General features: G+C 32.8%; 1 protein-coding gene across 1 annotated transcript; it reads right to left on the minus strand.

Annotated features, from left to right (window-relative positions):
* Positions 1-14,852: 14,852 nt before the first annotated feature.
* On the minus strand, positions 14,853-19,593 carry LOC130979097 (auxin-responsive protein IAA27-like). The gene is made up of 5 exons (XM_057902453.1): positions 19,013-19,593; positions 17,685-17,914; positions 16,635-16,776; positions 16,427-16,488; positions 14,853-15,100 (listed from the first exon to the last, which is right to left on the minus strand). Exons 1-5 carry the CDS (start codon positions 19,369-19,371, stop codon positions 15,063-15,065), a joined length of 831 nt encoding a protein of 276 aa, XP_057758436.1. The 5' UTR covers positions 19,372-19,593; the 3' UTR covers positions 14,853-15,062.
* Positions 19,594-22,015: the final 2,422 nt, after the last annotated feature.

Raw genomic sequence — 22,015 nt, forward strand, 5'->3', positions numbered from 1 at the left:
GCAATATTGATAATGGCCACTATTGATTTAGAGAGAATATGATTAAAAGTATGAAAAATAATAATTTAATGGCAATAGTGGTAATTGTCACTATAATATATATAATAACGGTAATTATATAATTGCCACAATAACATAGCTTAAACAAGAGAAATATTGGTTATTATATTATTGGGTCTAATTCAAAATTTTAAGGTGTCAAGTAAATGGGTCTCTCATCTTATAAACTCCTCACTCTTCCATACTTTTTTTGATATGGGACTAATTTCAACACTCCTCACACTTGCAACATTAACACTACTCTGAGTTTGCTCTTCAACCACTTGAAGGTGACAGCAGTGAGGGATTTGGTCAAAATATCTGTGATTTGCTCACTTCTTGGAATGTGGATCACATACAATAACTTTTTGGTAAGCTTATGCCAAATTACTTGAATATCTAGCTGAAAATGTTTTGTCTTGTCATGTAACACTGGATTATAAACTAAAAGAAATGTGCTCATATTATCACACAAAATTGAAGGGGGTTTGAAACTTTATTCCAAGTTCTATCAACAGATTTGTGAGCTAGCAAATGTTCCTTTTAGTAGAAGATTTAGAGATTGTGTTTCGTTTCTTGTATGACTAGGTAATTAAGTTAGTTTTTAAATATATAAAATACCCAAAAATTTATTTCCGTTCTTCGAGGTCAGCTGCCCAATCAAAATATGAAAACCTATATAATATATAGTCATTGCATACATGAAAAATTAACCCATGAGTCTTTGTCCCTTGCAAGTAGCGTAAAATTCGTTTAACAGTCTTCCGATGAGATACTAGTGGCTTGTGCATAACAGTAGTTGAAAGGAGGAGACCGTTGGAGTGAGCATGGGAGCAGCTCCTTGCCTGCCAACTTTAAATAACAAATTGATAATGTATCTTTTTTGAGATAAATGTAGTTGTCCTGGAGTGTAAGACTTCAATATCTAAAAAATAACTTAAATACCCAAGATCTTTAGGAGAAAAAATATTATGCAGCTTTTGTATCACGTTAGATATAGCATGAGAATCACTACTTATAAGTATAATATCATCAACATAACAAAATAAATTCATAACATATTGTCATCATTTCTAACAAAAAGAGAAGTATCTGATTTTGTAAAGTAAAAGCTTAATTTTTGTAGAGTATGACTAAGTTTCAAAAACTACTCTCGTGTGTGCTTGTTTGAGGCCATAAAGGCTCTTATTTAGTTCACAAACAATGGCTGATGTACCTTAAACAAGTCTTAAAGTAGGGGTGTTCATGAATCGGATTCGATCCGCATATCTGCGGTATTTATTCGAATCCGATCCAAAAATTGCAGATATGGATCCGATCCGCACACTAATAGGAGCGGATTACGAATTTTGTGTAGGTATATGCATATCCGATCCGCATATCCGTGTATCTGTAAAAATAAAAAAATAAATAAGTAAATATTATTTTTATATTTTTTTCAACTAATGATTATCATATATGTTGTATTATTTTAATTTATTATTTAAAAAAATATGTTTAATATTATTTTAAGAGCAACATATTTAAAAGAATATAAAAATAAATTTTATTGATATTTTTTAATTAAAATAACCTTTTAATTCAATTTTTTGTAATATAATCTAATTTCTTTAACTTAAAAATCTAACAATATAATTTATATTATTCCATACTTTTAAAAATTGATAATTAATTGATAACAAAAAAATTAAATTTTGATAATCTTCTAACATTATTCCTCTCTAATATTATCCAACTATTTATACAAAAATGAACTGATTTTTTTAAAACAATTAGTGTTTCGGTCTTATAGTATTTGTTTAACTTTGTTTTCCTTTTTGAAAAATTATATTTTCATTACACTTTAATCTACTAAGTGTTGGGCCAACCGTGGGGAGCTCTCGACTACTGGAGAGATTTCGGAGAGGAATCAAGTGAGATAACATAAGATGAGAAGACACCACATCTAACTCAAAACCTTAAGGTGTCAAGTAAATGGGTCTCTCATCTTATAAACTCCTCACTCTTCCTTGCTTTCTTTGATGTGGGACTAACTTCAACACTCCTCACACTTGCAACACTAACAATCTCTCCCTCAAGTGTGAGCCCCCACATCAAGCATAAACTCCCCTAACTCCTCCTCCACATATGAGTATTCGTCCATCACACCGCTGCAAAACACCGCGGGACACGCCGCCCGGACCACCTTTTCCAGGAAGACTTTTGATGCTTCACCTTGAATACTCCTTAAACCAGACCGATTAAACCATCGACTTTGATACCACTTTGTTGGGAAAACTCAACAAAGGTTCAAAACAAGAACCTGTCTAACAGCGGAAGCACCAAAAATAATTTTCACACAACTTGTGCGATTAAATGGACAATACCAAAGATACTCCAAGCAGCAAATATAATGGCAGAAATTAAATAATCAGACACCAGAATTTTAACGTGGGAAAACTCCCAAAAGAGGGACAAAAAACCCACGGGACATAGTCCAGAAAAAAATCTTCCACTATCAGAATAATGGGTACACAAACAGTCTTTCTAGTGACACTAGGACATCTCAACAATTAACAAAATACATCATCAAAACTGATGGAATCAACATAAACTCTCCACTAAGTGGGTATCTCAAATCAGGCAAAAGAGAAGGCAATACAACAAGTAAGTTATTTCCTAATGTTCATCTCTACACCAGAAATAACATACTAAAATTTTATAAGAAATGGAGCAAGTTTACCGATTTGATAGGATCAAAGTTGGCTTGCCCTTTTCCCCCAAATTCTTCTCCTCTTCGACGACGGATCCACTCCTCACCCTCTGTTTCATTTTGCTTTGAAAATGAGGGTTTAAAAAATCTCACACTCTCTCTCCTTACTGTAGCTTATTAGCCAATCTTCTTTCTTTATTTTTTTTTTGTTTTATAATATGTGGGCCTGATGCGGTATTTTATAACCCACATTTACTAACCGGCAAGTGCATCGGATCGTACCAAGTAATACTTTACGTGAGTAAGGGTCGATTCCACGAGGATTGATGGATCAAGCAACAATGATTGATTGATTGGCTTAGTTGGGCAAGCAGAAATTGGTTTTGAGATGTTCAAAAGGTTTAAGTTTGAATTCAAAATATCAAAAGTATAGACAATTAAATAAATTGGGAATAAAATATGGATAAACAGTTAAGGCTTTAGAGTTATCTATTTTTCCGGATTAACTTTTCTTATTAACTATTTTAATTATGTAGGATTTAATTTATGGAAAACTATATGTGACTAGACCCTAATTTCTTAGACATTTCTAGTCTCCTCTAAAATTCATCAACTGCCAATTCCTTGGTCAATTAATTCCAATTAGAGGGTAAAAATAAATTTTCAATTTATATGCCACAAAAATTCTAATTACCCAAAAATAAGGGGATTATATGTCACGTATCCCATTAAATCTAAATAATTAAAATTTAGGAGAATATGTTTTCAAGCTGTTGTTCAAGTAAAGAGCTTTTCCAAGTTTTACAAGAACTCAAATAGAAAGAGGGTTATACTTCCGTTCCACCCAAGTTCATAAGATAAAGAACAAAAACAATTCTTAAATATAAATCCAAAACATAAATTAAAATAAAAAAAAGTAATAAAATCAATCCATACAAATAGACAGAGCTCCTAACCTTAACAGTGGAGGTTTAGTTGCTCATGGAATGTAGAATATAAATTTGTATAGAATTCCCTAATGGAATCCCTCTAATCTAATGTAATGTCATGTACCTAATAGAAGAGAAGTCTTCCCTTTTTATAACTAATCCTAATTAATTTAAAATCTAATTATCTAAAAATAAAAATAATATCTTTTCCTAAAAAATAATATTTGAATTTAAATTCGAATTAATTAACAGATTTTCAGTTGATGGGTAGGGACCACTTGCTTTGTCCATTCTGCAGCTTCTAATTTGTGTTTTCTGGGCTGAAAAGTGGGTCAAAACAGCCCAGAAATCACCCCAGCGTCATTTGTATTTTTGCAGATCGCGCATGTGACGCGTCCGCGTCGTCCACGCGCTCGCGTCATTTGTGCAGATTCCAGTTCACGCGTTCGCGTCAGGTACGCAATTGCGTCATTACGATTTCTCCATTCCGCGCGGTCGCGTGAGCCATGTGTCCGCGTCGGTCTTCGCTGGTCATCTCTTTGGTTTCTTCTTTTTCTCTGCAGAAACTTCATCAAATCCCTCCGAATGCTACCTAAAATAAATAAAATTGCACAAAACTCAAAATAGCATCCATAGTGGCTAAAATATAATTAATTCTTAATTAAACTCAACAAATTAGATGCAAATTCACTAGGAAAAGTTAGACAAGATGCTCACGCATCACAACACCAAACTTAAACGGTTGTTTGTCCTCAAGCAACCAAAACTAATATAAGCTTATGATGTGAATTTGCATGAGAATGAGAGTTCGATTAAGCTCATGTCTCTTTTTATAGTGGGGTTTATAACTGTAATCCTGAATAGGTTTGGCATCTCACTCTCCTTTGAATCAGAAGGATGTCACTGTCATCTGGAATCAGAATCCGAATAATATTATGAATTCTCTGATCTTTTATATTTCAGTTTAATCCTTGAATACAGCAAAATTTACTTTATTTTAATTTTCTTTGGTGCTTTGCACCTTGAGCCCAGCCGTGACTTTAAATGTTTTGTCTCAAGAGTTACTTGACACAAAAACACCACAAGCACTTAACTGGGGAACTCCCTTTGAGTTCTGATTTTTCTTTCAGTTACTCCCAGATAGTGGTACTCAAAGCCTTTGGCATACTCTTGTTAAATGCACTTGGTCTCGACTCTAAGTGTTCTGTCTCAAGGATTACTTGACACAATCACACCACAAGCATATGACTAAGGAAACAACTCTTTGAGCTTTTAATCATGTCTGACCTCCCTAGTCATTGATGCTCAGAGCCTTGGACCTTGCTTTTTATTTTATTTTATATATATATTTTTATTTTTTTCGCTGTTTCTTTTGCTTCAAGGATTAAATTTTTATTTATTTCAGAGAAGTCATAATAATTCTCTAAATTCCTGTTCCTTATACATCAACATCACTTGATTCAAATTCAAATATCCATTGTTCATATCATGCATTCAAAAATCACAGAAAATACTACCACATTTAAGTAAATAAGACTATTCTTAGAATTAAACTCAATTTCTCATGCAATACATCACTTCTTTTTCTTTTCTTTTTAGATTCAAGTTCAGTGAGTGGTACATGAAACATCTTTTCAAAATTAAAGCAATTACAAGAAAACTAATCCTAGGATTTTAACTAATAAAAGATCATGCAACAGACAAAGTAAAATAGCAGAAAACTGGAACATAACATAGAAAAAGAAAGGAGGAATAAAAATGAAAGGAACTCAACCACCTTAGTTATCCTAGCGGTCGCTTTATTTTTCAGGTTGTGCTCCTCCGTGAAGATGATTCGCCTCCCTTTTGGTGCCATAGGAATAAACAGAAAAGCTTTAGGCGAAGCGTCAACACCAAACTTAAAGGTTTGCTTGTCCTCAAGCAAATAAGAACTGAAAATAGAAAAAACATTTATTAAGAGGAGAGAAAAATAAGAGGAGAAAAGAATAAGAGAGAATTAGGATTGGGAGTGAAAGAGGAAGAAAACTGGGCGGCGCAAGCGACACAGCCGCGTGGGGCATGCGATCGCGTGAGTGGCTTCAGAAGAGAATGACGCGGACGCGTCGGCGACGCGGTCGCGTAATAGGGATTATGCGTCTAGCACCAAGCCAGCATCACTCCAGCACAATATTTGGTTGTGCACCCTTTTTACGTCGAAAATCAGGGCACGCGGCTGCGTGGGTCACGCGGTCGCATGGGAGGCTAATATTCCCACAGGATGCGGATGCGTCAGCGATGCGGTCGCGTGGGGCAATTTATGTCACTGGCACGCCTCCAGCCACGCTCCAGCGTGACTCTCTGTTCATTTTTATTTTCTCCCCTCTCCTTGCGACGCGGACGCGTCGCTTATGCGGTTATGTCGCGTGGCATTTTTTTATATATATATAGCTTGAGGTGTTCGGTTCCTGGGAGAACATAGCTGCATGATCAGAAAATTAGTAAGAACTCAATAAAAATAAAATAAATGCAAAAAGTACTACTACGAAAAACAACTAAGAATGAAAAGAAACGATCATACCACGGTGGGTTGTCTCCCACCAAGCACTTTTAGTTAAAGTCCTTAAGTTGGACATGTGGTGAGCTCATTGTCATGGTGGCTTATGCTTGTACTGATCCAGGAATCTCCACCAATGTTTGTAATTCCAATGGCTACCGGGATCCCAAACTAGGCGTATAATGCCTTTGAGCAGATTGAAGCAAGTGACAAGGCCCCAAGAGAGTTGATTGTGGGAATGAATTCCAAGGTCCCAAATCTTGCTTTTACGTCCGTCTTCTTGTGGATCACCATTATTTCCACCTGGTGGCAAGCAATCTGAATTCTCACAGAGACATCCAAACAACCTTCTAGACCTATTTAAGTGAGCTCTACACCAATCCTTGCACTTTGATTTGGAGCATGCAACCATATTGGACCTTGCTTGACAACTCTTGCCACTAACCATCTTCCTCTTGCTCTCAATGCCATAAAGAGCTCTAAGTTGACCATCCGTCTCTAGTAGCCCATATTCAAGTGGGAAAGTACAGGTTAAGGATAGGAATTTTACCCACTTGAATGTTGTATTGGATGGTGATGGTGGTTTTGCAAGCTCCACTCCCTTGTGTTCTTCTTTGAATTCTTCTACCTCTTTGCAAGCTTTCTCAATTTCAACCTCTTCCTCTTGGTAGTTGTCTTCTAATTCAATCTCTTCTTCATTGCTTACCAAAGGCATGGGAGGTTGTGCATCTTTCTCATTTACTTTTGCATCTTCCTTTTCTTCCATGTGTGAGGATGAAAAGTTCTTTAGTTTACTAGAGTATAAACTCTTTTGATTGATTTCCTCACTTTCTTCCATAGGATCTTGCATTATATCTCTTGGGAAGGAATTTGTTTGCTCCTCTTCTTGTGACTTGATTATTGCCTGCACATAGTTCTCTATATTTTTAACACTTGTCTTTATATCATGTAGGCATTCTTTCATGAGGAGCTCAAGATCTGATGGTATTTGAGATGAATAGGAAGATGATTGCTCTTGATATGGGTAGAAAGGTGGTGGTTCTTAGTACGAATATGGATATGGTGGTTCATGGTATGAATATGGAGGTGGTGGCTCTTGATAGTTGGAACATGGAGCATTGAAGTTTCTTTGGTTTTTACTTTGCCAACCAAAATTTGGATAGTTCCTCCATCCACCATAATATGAATCACTACTCGGGTGTGAGTAGTAACTCATGTGATCTCTCTCCATTATTTTTTCTCAGCACAAAACACCAAAAAGAATTAAACGCACCATGTGGTAAACAGGAAAGCAAAGAAGAAAGAACAAAATTTTAAAAATTAAAATAAGAAAATTAAAATAAACTAATAAAGAAACACCAAACTTAATTTCAGAAATTAGTTAAAAAATATTAGTGTTATTAAAAAAAATTTTAATAGAATATAAAAATTAAAAAAATAACACAAAAAGAACAAGGTAAAACGAAGGAAAAAAAATAAAATAAAAAGAAAAAAATCGACAAGGTTTTTTTTTTAATTTTAAACGGAAGTAAAAAAAATAATAAAGAAAACGGGGACAGGGGCGCTAACGAAAAAACAAGGAAATTTTAAATTTTTTTTTTGAAAATTAATAAAATAATATTTAAATAAAATTAAAATTAAAACGCCTAATCTAAACAATCAAATAATTAATAGTTGTTAATCACAGTCAATCTCCGGCAACGGCGCCAAAAACTTGATGCGATATTTTATAACCCACATTTACTAACCGGCAAGTGCACCGGGTCGTACCAAGTAATACCTTACGTGAGTAAGGATCGATCCTACGAGGATTGATGGATCAAGCAACAATGATTGATTGATTGGCTTAGTTGGGCAAGCAGAAATTGGTTTTGAGATGTTCAAAAGGTTTAAGTTTGAATTTAAAATATCAAAAGTATAGACAATTAAATAAATTGGGAATAAAATATGGATAAACAGTTAAGGCTTTAGAGTTATCTATTTTTCCGGATTAACTTTTCTTACTAACTATTTTAATTATGTAGGATTTAATTTATGGCAAACTATATGTGACTAGACCCTAATTCCTTAGACTTTTCTAGTCTCCTCTAAAATTCATCAACTGCCAATTCCTTGGTCAATTAATTCCAATTAGAGGGTAAAAATCAATTTTCAGTTTATATGCCACAAAAATTCTAATTACCAAAAAATAAGGGGATTATATGTCACGTATCCCATTAAATCTAAATAATTAAGATTTAGGAGAATATGTTTTCAAGCTGTTGTTCAAGTAAAGAGCTTTTCCAAGTTTTATAAGAACTCAAATAGAAAGAGGGTCATACTTCCGTTCCACCCAAATTCATAAGATAAAGAACGAAAACAATTCTTAAATATAAATCCAAAACATAAATTAAAATAGAAAAAAAGTAATAAAATCAATCCATACAAATAGACAGAGCTCCTAACCTTAATAGTGGAGGTTTAGTTGCTCATGAAATATAGAATATAAATTTGTATAGAATTCCCTAATGGAATCCCTCTAATCTAATGTAATGTCATGTACCTAATAGAAGAGAAGTCTTCCCTTTTTATAACTAATCCTAATTAATTTAAAATCTAATTATTTAAAAATAAAAATAATATCTTTTCTTAAAAGATAAGATTTGAATTTAAATTCGAATTAATTAATAGATTTTCAGTTGATGGGTGGGGACCACTTGCTTTGTCCATTCTGCAGCTTCTAATATGTGTTTTCTGGGCTGGAAAGTGGGTCAAAACAGCCCAAAAATCACCCCAGCGTCATTTGTATTTTTGCAGATCGTGCATGTGACGCGTCCGCGTCGTCCACGCGCTCGCGTCATTTGTGCATATTCGAGTTCACGCGTTCGCGTCAGGCACGCGATTGCGTCATTACGATTTCTCCATTCCGCGCGGTTGCGTGAGCCATGCGTCCGCGTCGGTCTTCGCTGGTCATCTCTTTGATTTCTTCTTTTTCTCTACAGAAACTTCATTAAATCCCTCCGAATGCTACCTAAAATAAATAAAATTGCACAAAACTCAAAATAGCATCCATAGTGGCTAAAATATAATTAATTCTTAATTAAACTCAACAAATTAGATGCAAATTCACTAGGAAAAAATAGACAAGATGCTCACGCATCAGGCCCCACTTAGTTGGGGACCCACCAACAAATCTCTCCCTCACCAACTCAAGTGGGGATAGGCTACTCCACCAAGCCCGCCTTCTCTTTGCAGGAATCAAATTTCACTGTAGGTAAACTCTTAGGCATCATATCTGAACCATTATCATCTGTATGGATCTTCTCAAGTGCATATGACTTCAACTCAAGCGCCTGACGTATCCAATGATACCTCACCTCTATGTGCTTCGATTTGGAATGAAACGTTGGATTCTTGCTGAGATGGATAGCACTTTGACTATCACAGAATAACACAAACTTCTCTTGATTGATGCCTAACTCTTGTAGAAATTTCTTCATCCACAAGAGTTCCTTAGAAATTTCAACAACAGCAATGTATTCTGCCTCTGTAGTAGACAAAGCAACACATTTCTGAAGTCGGGATTGCCACGACACAGCTCCCCCTGCAAAAGTCATCATATAACCAGAGGTATACTTTCTTGAATCAAGATCCCCAGCCATATCCGCATCTGTGTAACCATCCAACACAGGTTGGCCACTCTCAAAGCATAAACAAACCCTGGAAGTACCATTAAGGTATCTGAGAATCCACTTCACTGCTTGCCAGTGTTCCTTGCCAGGATTAGAGAGAAACCGACTAACAACTCCAACGGCATAAGCAATATCCGGCCTGGTGCAAACCATAGCATACATCAAACAGCCAACTGCAGATGCATATAGAATCTTTTTTATTTCTGCTTTCTCTTTCTCACTTGTAGGACATTGCTGCAAACTCAGCTTAAAATGACTAGCAAGTGGAGTACTAACAGGTTTGGAATTACTCATGCTAAACCTCTCTAAAACCTTCTCAATATACTTCTACTGTGACAACCACAGTTTCCCATTCTTCCTGTCACGAGTGATACTTATGCTAAGAATTTTCTTTGCAGGACCCAAATCCTTCATAGCAAAGGATTTGTTCAAGTCTTTCTTAAGACTTTCAATCTTCTTAGTGTCATGACCAACAATCAACATGTCATCAACATAAAGCAAGAGAATTATAAAATCACCATCAGAGAATTTTTTAACATATACACAATGATAAGAAGAAGTCTTACTGTACCCATGACCTTCTGGTGCGGTATTTATAACCCACACTTACTAACCGGCAAGTGCACTGGGTCGTACCAAGTAATACCTTACGTGAGTAAGGGTCGATCCCACGAGAACTGATGGATCAAGCAACAATGATTGATTGATTGGCTTAGTTAGGCAAGCAGAAATTGGTTTTGAGATGTTCAAAAGGTTTAAGTTCGAATTCAAAATATCAAAAGTATAGACAATTAAATAAATTGGGAATAAAATATGAATAAATAGTTAAGGCTTCAGAGTTATCTATTTTTCCGAATTAACTTTTCTTACTAACTATTTTAATTATGTAGGATTTAATTTATGGCAAACTATATGTGACTAGACCCTAATTCCTTAGACCTTCCTAGTCTCCTCTAAAATTTATTAACTGCCAATTCCTTGGTCAATTAATTCTAATTAAAGGGTACATGATCAAATTCCAGTTTGCATGCCACAAAAACTCTAATTACCCAAAGAATAAAAGGATTATATGTCACGTATCCCGTTAAATCCAGATAATTAGAATTTAGGAGAATATGTTTTCAAGCTGTTGTTCAAGTATAGAGCTTTTTCAAGTTATACAAGAACCCAAATAGAAAGAAGGTCATACTTCCGTTCCACCCAAATTCATAAAATAAAGAGCGAAAACAATTCTTAAATTATAAATTCATAACATAAATTAAAATAGAAAAAGTAATATAATCAATCCATACAAATAGACAGAGCTCCTAACCTTAACAGTGGAGGTTTAGTCGCTCATGGAATGTAGAATGTAAATTTGTATAGAATTCCCTAATGGAATCCCTCTAATGTCATCTAATGTCATGTTGAATAGAAGAGAAGTCTCCCCTATTTATAACTAATCCTAATTAATTTAAAATCTAATTATCTAAAAAATAAAAATAATATCTTTTCCTAAAAGATAAGATTTGAATTTAAATTTGAATTAATTAACAGATTTTCAGTTGATGGGTGGGGACCACTTGCTTTGTCCATTCTGCAGCTTCTAATCTGTATTTTCTGGGCTGGAAAGTGGGTCAAAACAGCCCAGAAATCACCCCCAGTGTTATTGGTATTTTTGCATATCGTGCATGTGATGCGTCCGCGTCGTCCACGCGTTCGCGTCATTTGTGCATTTTCTAGTCCACGCGTTCGCGTCAGGCACGCGATCGTGTCATTGCGATTTCTCCATTCCGCGCGGTCGCGTGAGCCATGCGTCCGCGTCGGTCTTCGCTGGTCATCCCTTTGGTTTCTTCTTTTTCTCTGCAGAAACTTCATCAAATCTATCCGAATGCTTCCTAAAATGAATAAAATTGCAGAAAACTCAAAATAGCATCCATAGTGGCTAAAATATAATTAATTATAAATTAACTCAACAATTTAGATGCAAATTCACTAGGAAAAGATAGACAAGATGCTCACGCATCACCTTTCATGAAGGAATCAAACTTCGTGTACTACTGCCTTGGCGCTTGCTTTAGCTCATATAAGCTCTTCTTCAACTTGCATACAAGGTGCTCCTTTCCTTTAACCTCGAAACCCTCTGGTTGCTCCATATAGATTTCTTTATCTATGTCACTGTGAAGGAATGCAGTCTTCACATCAAACTGCTCAACCTCTAAATTCAAGCTAGCTACCAATCCAAGCACAACTCGAATGGAGGACATCTTCACAACTAGAGAGAAAATCTCCTCAAAATCAATACCTTTCTTTTGCTCAAAACCTTTCCCAACCAATCGAGCTTTGTACCTTGGCCGTGAGACATTTTCATCCGTTTTCAATTTGAACACCCATTTATTTTTGAATGCTCTCTTACCCTTCGGCAACTTCACCAATTCAAATGTATGATTCTCATGCAAGGATTTCATTTCTTCTTGCATGGCCTTCAAACAATCTTCCTTATGCTCATCAGACATAGCTTCCTGGTAGCTTTCTAGCTCCCCAGTCTCAGTGTTCATCACATACTCATGAGGAGAGTATTTCTGAGAAGGATGACGTCCTCTAGTAGATCTTCTCAATTCAGACTCAACTGGTGGTTCAGGTGGAACTTCAACATCTGGCACCTCAGGTGGAGGTGTAGGTTGATCATGCAAATCATCACCATTATTATCAACTTGTACATCTTCCCCATCAACAGGAGGTCTAGTGGAAGGATCAGGTTCATCATCAACAGAACGTCTAACAGTTACAGTTGGCTTATCTGTCTTCTCAAGATCTTCAATAGTTTGGTTTTTAAGAAAAATCACATCTCGGCTTCTAATTATCTTCTTGCTCACCGGATCCCATAACCTATAACCAAAGTCTTCATAACCAAAATCCATGAAGATACACTACTTTGACTTTCCATCCAATTTGGACCATTCATCTCTTGGAATGTGAACAAAAGCCCTGCAGTCGAAAACTCGCAAGTGACTATAGGAGACATCTTTCCCTCTCCAAACTTTCTCTGGAACATCACCATTTAGTGGAACTAAAGGAGAAAGGTTGATCAAATCTACTGCAGTCCTCATTGCTTCACCCCAAAAGGATTTAGGCAACTTTGCATGAGAGAGCATACACCTGACTCTATCATTGATAGTGCGATTAATTCTCTCTGTAACTCCATTATGTTGAGGAGTCTTAGGAACCGTCTTCTCAAGCTTGATCTCATGTCCTTTACAATACTCTTCAAATGGACCCCTGTATTCACTACCATTATCTGCTCAAACAAATTTTAATTTCCTTCCTGTTTCTCTTTCAACACTTGCATGAAAGTGTTTGAAGATTTCGAGCACCTGGTCTTTAGATTTCAAAACAAAAGCCTACACTTTTCGAGAATAATCATCAATAAAAGTAACAAAATATTATGCACCACCTAGTGTCATAGCATCCATAGTGCAAACATCAGTGTGAACTAAATCTAGAACATGTGATCTCCTATGATGTCCAGAACTATGAAATGATACTCTAGCATGCTTTCCAACAAAACAATGAGTGCAAGTATTTAAAGTTGTACCTTTCATGGGAAGTGAGTGCTTCTTGGCTAAGATGATTAGTCCTTTCTCGCTCAAGTGACCAAGACGTATGTGCCACAAATCAGAAGAGGAATCATCAGTAACATTCACATCTTCTTTGCACAACTTTGCTTGCAACTGATAGAGAGTAGTGAAACTGTTGTCTTCTCTAGCAACAATGAGAGTCTCTTTGGTAATCTTGCATTTTCCACTACCAAAGGAAGTGCAATACCCCTCTTGATCTAATGCCTTCACTGAAATGAGATTGAACCGCATATATGGCGCATGCCTAATATTCTTCAACGGCAACTTGCATTCCATGTTGGTTTCAATCCACATATCACCCATACCAATGATGTCACACACTCCTTTATCTCCCAATTTGATCTTGCCAAAGTTTTCAGCAGTATAGGAAGTGAAAAATTCACGCTTCGGAGTGACATGACATGAGGCACCAGAGTCCATAATTCAAGTGGAATCATCACAGGCAAGATTCACATAATTTTCATCATATGTGATAAGAACATCTTCATAAACAATAGCAGCAGTTTCTTTATCACTATCTTTACCTTTGTCTTCGCTTTTTTTCCTTGATTGTTCTCTTTTCAAGAACCTACAATACCTCTTGATATGCCCTGGCTTGCCACAATGGTGACAAATGAACTCTTTTCTTGGCTTGTACTTTCCTCTTGACTTGCTTCGACTCTCTAACCTGTTAGAACTGTGAGGTTTTCTACTTTGACTTCTCCCCCGTTTCTCTGAAACAAGTGCTTTTGACTAGGAGGAGGCATTAGTCAAAAACCTCGCTCTCTTCTTCTGGCTTCTTCATTCAACATGCTCTCTTTAACCATTGCTAACGTCAACTTTTCTTTTGGAGCTGAGTTAGTCAGTGTCACAATCAGAACTTCCCAACCATCAGGCAAAGAGCTCAACAACAACAAGGCTTGCAACTCATCATTCAAAGTGATTTCATTATTTGTCAGTTGGTTCACTGTCTCGTATCGGATTTAGTACCTTTAAGATTTTCCTCCATTTAATAGACAAACAACCAAAGCTCTATATACCACTTTGTTGGGCCAACTGTAGGGAGCTCTCGACCATCGGAGAGATTTCAGGGAGGAATCAAGTGAGATAACATAAGATGAGAAAACACCACATCTAACTCAAAATCTTAAGGTATCAAGTAAACGAGTCTCTCATCTTATAAATTCTTCACTCTTCCTTACTTTCTTTGATGTGAGACTAATTTCAACACTCCTCACACTTGCAACACTAACACTAAGTATATACGATATTTTTATGATACAAAATACATTTTAATTTTCTTTTACCTTTTATCAACACTTTTGATAAAAAATAAAATAAAATAAAATGTACACAAAAATATTATATATAATGTTTTTCGTTGGATTTTTTTTCTTGTAAAAATAAAAATGCTCATATACATTAGAAAGAGAGGGTAGGCAACAAACTTAAGGAAATAAATATTATGAATAAAATGTCTACAATAAATAACACAAGTTGCTACTAATATAAAACTCTTAGAAAACTTGCATGTCCATAATATAAGAAAGGAAGAGAATTCCATAGGTGAGCTTGTGCTATATTTTATATATATTGTGCTAGCTAGTTGCGACTTTTGCACTTTTCCATGGCTCTTGGTGCTGCATGAATTAGATTTAGAAAAGCATATCAACAAAGATGAGTACAATAACTTATTCATAAGCATAAAAAAGATGCTAGATATCCAAATTATAAGCCGGAATCATAGAATAGGCAATGGAGTTCAACAAATTGTGACCATGTTCAAAGAAATGAGAAATAATAATAATTTTATTTACTCTTTAATTCTTATAATTCTATTAAATTTATAATTAAGTTTTTATATATTTTTTTAAATTGAATCTTTATGTTGTTTTTTAAATTTATAATTAAGTCATTTCATACTAAAAACGTTAAAATTAAAAGAAAATTTTGCTTCTCTCTCATGAGAGATGCTAAAATACCACTTTCTTCTCTTCTATTTATAAAATATACACTTTCATTCCTTATTATTTTTAAAAAACTTCATCTTTAATTCATTTTAAATCTTTTGTGTTAACTAACGTTAATTTTATCTATTTCTCAAAAAAAAAAATATTTTTTATAAAAATATTCTTTAACAAAAATTTTATTTTTTTTATTAAATTGTCTGTTGAAATACCTTTTAACAATTATTTTTCTATTGATTAAATTTTATTTTTATCAAAATATTTTTTAAAAATTTTAGAAAATCTAAAAAGAAAGTCATATAGAGAAGGAAAAGCATGATCCTCCAAGGACAACCTTCAAAAATAAGGATGACTCACTTGTGTTTTTAGAAAAAATAATTTGATTAATAAAAAAATAATTTATGTTAGAAAAATAATTTAATTATTAATTTAAAAACAAAAGATTTTAGTAAAACTATAATTTAATTAGTAAAAAATAATTTGTTAAAAAGTATTTTGGTAAACAAAATTTAATCAAAAAAATAAAATTTTTGTTAAAGGATATTTTTATAAAAAATTTTTTTTTGAAAAATAAGTAAAATTTACGTTAGTCAACACAAAAAATTTAAAATAAATCAAAGATGAGATTTTTTAAAAGTTATAAAGAGGAGAGTGTATATTTTACAAATAGAGAGAAGGAAAATGTCATTTTAACATCTCTCTTTCTGAGAAGTAGAATTTTTTCTAAAATTAATGGAATATTTTCCAAAAAATATGTGAACAAACATTTAATTAGGTTCTTAATTATGGATACCTTCAATTTGTAAAGAAATATTTAGTTAATTCTAACATCAATTATATTAAGAAAGATCTAATTACAAAACTAAAAATAGTGTAAAGACCCAATTAAAATATATATATATATATATATATATATATATAAACTTAATTGCAAGTCAGGTAAAATTACAGAAATCAAAAAAATAATTAAACCATAATAATATTACAAGTCCTACATACCCAGTCCAATAGCTTCCGAACTCTTCATTATCCTCAGTCTCTTGCAAGAATTAGTGAACATCCTAAAACAACAACAATTACATAATTTCAAAATTGAAAATAATCCCTTTCTTTGAAAACTTCTGACTATAAATTAACAATAACTAGCAGAACTATGCTTGTTAATAATCAAATTAAAAAAAAATAAAAGAAAATTATATGAGCTTACTCCCATGGAACATCACCAACTAGCATCCAATCACCATCCTTGTCTTCATAGGTGAGAACATTTTCTGAACCATGAAGCAGATCCATCAACTTACTTTCACTCAACTTGTCTCTACTAGAAACTCCATGAGTACCACATTGACCTACACTTGTGGATGATATAATAATCTTAGCAAATATGTAACATGATGAATATTCAAAGACTAAGAATCCTTCACTTTCTCACTAGCTATATCAACTTCTACAGTTTAGAGAAGACGAATACCTAAACTTTGATCGAATGAGAGAAATGGTTTTATGGGAGTCAAATAAGTAAATTTAAACAATTGGATTGTACATGAATGGTAAAGATTAAAATATAAAGTCGCGTGATTCTTTGAAGTTATTACGTGACAATATAACAATTTTTAATCTCGACCATTCGTTTATAGCTATGCAATCCATATTCACGCGAGTTTTGCTAAGTAGACAATCGTTTTTTTAAATAATGTGAATAATTGATTCTAAAATTGTTTCAATAAAATAAAAAAATACTTCACCTTTAAATTATTTCCTAAATCTTGAAATTAGGATAATCATATGCACACCTAATGAATTGAATATTCAATGTTGTTAATTATGTATGAATAAATCGAATAAAAAGAAATAACAATCTAATTAAAAATAATGATCATAATCATCTGTATACCTATTGAATTAAATATCTGATATATCCATTATTCACATTGTTTAATGTTTTTATTATTTACCTATATTTTTTAAATTTAATATGTTTGACTAAATTATAATATTTTTTAATTATTAATTTTTTATGAAGACAAAACAGATGTAAGTTTTCACTTATATATATAAAACCACTAATGTCATGTCACCACTAGATACGTCCCCTCATGCTGAAATCCTTATTATGTTTCTCTCCACAAAATCAAATCAAATGAAGAGAATAAATTTGGCATCACAGAAGAATATTCTTTTTAGCCTAATGAAACCAAAAGAAACAAAAGAAGACAATTGAAATTTGAGAGTTAAAGAAAAGAGAAACCAAACTCACTGATTGTAAAGCAAGTAAACATGTTGTTGAGGGCTGAAGAGAGATCCCTATAAGAATCAAAGTTTTTGAGATCAACTTTCCTCAAGAATGGAGCACCATCCTTGCTGACTTTGACATAAAGGCAATTACCAGAGTTGGCTTCTGATGCATCAACTTCATCATTCATCAAAGAAGTTGCCATTGAGTTCTTCCTGAATGAACGGATTGGTGGCCATCCCACTACCTGTTCTCTGTATACACACAAAAACATTAAATTGCTACAAAAGCATTCTCTCAATATGTTAGCCTTCATTTGTTTACAGCAGAGGACACTAAACATGAATAAAGAAAATTAAATAAATGTATTTTATATTTTTTTTGACAGAAAAAACATAAAGACAAGACATAATTTATTTTTTATTTTTTATTATTTTTATTTATTTTTTATAATTATATTTTTTATTATTTTTTTTATCCTAAATTTTTCTAATAAAAAATAAAATAAATTAAATTTTTATAATTTATTCAACATTATATGTCTTCTCTTATTCTATTTTTAAAACTTATAATGCAACCTTAGGAATCACTGCTTAGTGTTTATATTATAACTTCAAAAACAAAACAAACTTAAATGATATACAGTGGGGTAAAAAATGAGAAGGAGTAAATATCCAAATTGGTTTTTAATAGATTTTAAATCAAAAGTTCAAAACACTTTGTTCTCAACAAATTTTATTGCTTTGGAAATCTGACAATTATCACTGTGAGACAAATTAATCCCTTAGGTTCTAAAAACTACAAATTAGTCCATCTCGGAACAAAGTCTTTGATCTAAAATTCTTGGGATCAATTTGTGTATTTATTAGTCAAACAAAAATTCACCATAGAAATTGGAGATCAGTTCCAAATCATATATAAAAGTAAATTTTAAGGAGCAACCAAAGAAGAATGATTACGATGATCATGATGAGATGAATGGAATAATCCTGAAAAATCAAGTTACATAGAATAGAGTTAACAAAGAGGTCATTGAGTCACTCACTATAGGAGCAAACATGATTTGATAAAACAAGAAGATTCTCTTTCCTATTAACTTTTTAGGTTTATTTTAATTTTTATCTTAAAAAATTACTTTTCCCTTTCTCTGAATTACCTACCTCATCTTAAAAATTACTCACTAACGTAAGCTTTTTCTATCCATCCAACCATTCAAAAAAAGTTACAGAACAGTAATAAGAATATGCACATGTAAAAAATCAAAAACCATAACCACTTTTTGCTTACAAGCAACAAAGGCATGGGGAAAAAAAGAAAAGAAAAATATTAAACGGATAAAGATAGTAGCATACTTTGCAGCAGTAGCAGAAGATATCTGAGGCTTGTGGTTCTGACTGAGTGGCTTTGTTGACTCTTTCATAACAGATGCTTGTTCTCTTTCTCTTGGAGGAGTGAACAAGTTCCCATCTTTACCAATACCCATTTCTGATCCACCATTTCCAGAGAGATTCCACTTCCCAGAACACACACCACCATCTTCATCTTTTTCTGGTGACTCTGAACCTGGCAAGCCAAGTCTAAGTTCAGTGGCCTTAAGGTTCAAGAAGCTACCACTGGTTTTTGTTGTTTTTTGAGGGGTTTTTTCAGTGGTTTCCATTGAAGGAAGCTCAGGTAAGGCTACTACATAGTCTTGCTCTAATGGCACAGACATCAAACCTTTTTTTTTTTTCAGATTAATTGTTACACTCTGTATTACACTGCAGTTAGTTTTTTGCACTCTCAGTTCTTGTTTCACAAAAATGGAAACAAGGGAAGGGAACAAGAAAGGGAGAGGAACAGAAGCTATAAACTTGAAGAATCAGAATTCGATAGTAGTGAGAAGAAAATGAGAAGGGTTAAGTTGATGAAGAGAAGGTTCTCTTTGAGTTGTGTGTGTTTTTCTGTTTCTTATAGTACGTTTTTTTAGTTAAAACAAGACATAAATAAATAAATGAGAGTAAAAACTAAAAATGTAATTAAGGTTGGAGCCTGGATCTGCATATTCTTAAATCCTCCTCTTATTAAATAAAAATATTATATTCTTTATTAATTAAATAAATTTTAATTTTTATTTATTATATTTTATATTAATAATTTAAATTTAAAATTTAAGAATTATAATATTTTTTATTTATTTAATCTTTAATATTAAGTTAATTATTAAAAAATACTACATTTTTTATCCTTTTCAGAACACATTAATTTTCGTGGTGCAAGATAGTGACTTTTGAAATGCAAAATTAGGTGTTTTCTATTCCTTTACAAAAATAAAAATAGAAGCATAAAATATTTTATTTTTTGTGTCTTTTTTATTTATGTTTTTCTACTATAATTATTAAACACAAGCTTAATTAATATACTGTTATAGTGTCATAGCATTGTTAGTGTTAACTGTTAGTGGTGTGACAAGAAAGAAAAATAATAAAAGGATAATAGAAAGAAGAAAAAATTTGAGAATATTAGAACTTATTTATACTTATATATAAAGAAGATTTGTTAATATTGATTTTTTTTGGTTAAAATTATTGATATTAAAAAATTTATTATTTTAATTAACTAATTTCATATTATTAATTAATATTTATAAATACATTATTCTTAATCTATACACACAATTTTTTTAAGAAATTAATAAATATATTAATATCTATAAATTCACTCTAGTAATAATAAAGGATAAGTAGTAATGTTTTGGTCTCTAACATTTAGGATCAAAATCAAATTCGTCCCTAACTTTATTTTATTATTTGGTATTAATATTATCTTTTTGACCATTTTACTCTTGACCTAATCTTTTATTCTTCATCTCCACTATCATATTTTTCTTCTCATTCTTGCTCACACACTTTCTTCTTCTCTGATCAATGGAGTTTCTTCGACAGTGGCCGCATCGCTTTACGTCTTTGACCTCCACCCCAATATCTCTGACGCAGCAAACAAAGAGAGGGAATAAAAGTAACAATGGTGATGGTTCCAGATCTCTTTTTCCTCCCTTTTCATGTGGCAATTTCTAAGAGCAGCAATGCCGGCGGTTTCGGTGGCCGTGGTTGCGGTTTTGAGCTCTCTCTCTCTTCTCAAACTCTTTTTTTTTTGTGACTCAATCAATGGTAGTGGCGACAGATTTTCTCACCGTCACGGCCAACTCTTCCTTCTTTTTCTCCTCTCTCACTGAGTTCATTGTATCTTTCTTATATTTTTGTTTTAATTTTTTTTTCAAAAAAGATATGAATCACTATAATGTTATTGAATTTTAAAAATTAGATTACAATGAATGATGTTGTTTGTACTATTCTAGAATTTAAATGTATGTTATTGATGATGAATTTTTTTAATATGAATGTTATGTTATATTGTGTTGTTGTTGATAGAGTTATTGCATTTCTCTTGTCTCTTTGTTTCAATTTTTTTTTTTTACTTTCAAAAAAATATGAATCACTATAATGGTGATGAGTTTGAAAATTAGATTGCAATGAGTGATGTTGATACTATTTTTAAATTTAAATATTATGTTGTTGATGATAAATTTTTTAAATTTAAATGTTATGTTATGGTGTGTTGTTGTTGATGAATTAAAATGGATAGATATAAAAAGAAAATTAATTGGTAGTTGATGAGAATAAGAGTAGTGGCAATAGTAGTGATAAATAATAAGGATTAGAATAAAAAATATATATAAGGTTATTTTTATCTGAAAAATATAAAAAAAATAATAATTTTAATATCAAATAAAATATTAAGAATAATTTTAAATTTAAAATAAAATTAAAAATAATTTTAATTTTAATTATTAGAGACTAAATCAGTATTTATCCTTAATAATAACTACAAGTACATGGACAAAAACTAGAAAATGGACCTGCTTTTTGTGCTTTATTCTTTTCTGGGGAGAAAAAAAAGGATTGCATGTATTTTTTCAGTTGTGTATAATAATTGTGTGAATCTATGTGTGGGCAGGCACTCCGACAAACTATAGAAAGTCCCTGGCATTCTTTACTCAGATTATTCTTTCTGGCAATGAATAGTATTTTTATTTTATTTATTTTCCATTTATGAGTATAATTCATCATACATCACTACAGGATAGGCAGATGATAGCAGCTGAAAAATTCCGGCCATTTATCTAACCGCCGCAAATATCAGAAATCTCAACAGTTGACACCATGTGCCACATAATTTAATTGATTAGCAGCTATTTTTTTAACAACTGCCACTAATCAGGACCTTGATCCTATTATTATTATTATTAAAACACTAACAGCATCATATTCTACTCCCCCTTTGTAAAACACTCACCGCGCTTTTCTCTTTTGCTATAC

Source organism: Arachis stenosperma, chromosome 5, assembly GCF_014773155.1.
Source record: "Arachis stenosperma cultivar V10309 chromosome 5, arast.V10309.gnm1.PFL2, whole genome shotgun sequence".
NCBI classification, from domain to species: domain Eukaryota; kingdom Viridiplantae; phylum Streptophyta; class Magnoliopsida; order Fabales; family Fabaceae; genus Arachis; species Arachis stenosperma.

What these genes read in the sequence shown, in the direction of transcription:
- LOC130979097 (XM_057902453.1), bottom strand. Translation starts at nt 19,371, where the DNA reads ATGTCTGTGCCATTAGAGCAAGACTATGTAGTAGCCTTACCTGAGCTT. An exon ending in TCTTCTGCTACTGCTGCAAA is followed by an intron (nt 17,915 to 19,012) that starts GTATGCTACTAT and finishes GTGTGTATACAG; the next exon opens with AGAACAGGTAGTGGGATGGC. An exon ending in GTTGGTGATGTTCCATGGGA is followed by an intron (nt 16,489 to 16,634) that starts GTAAGCTCATAT and finishes TTGTTGTTTTAG; the next exon opens with GATGTTCACTAATTCTTGCA.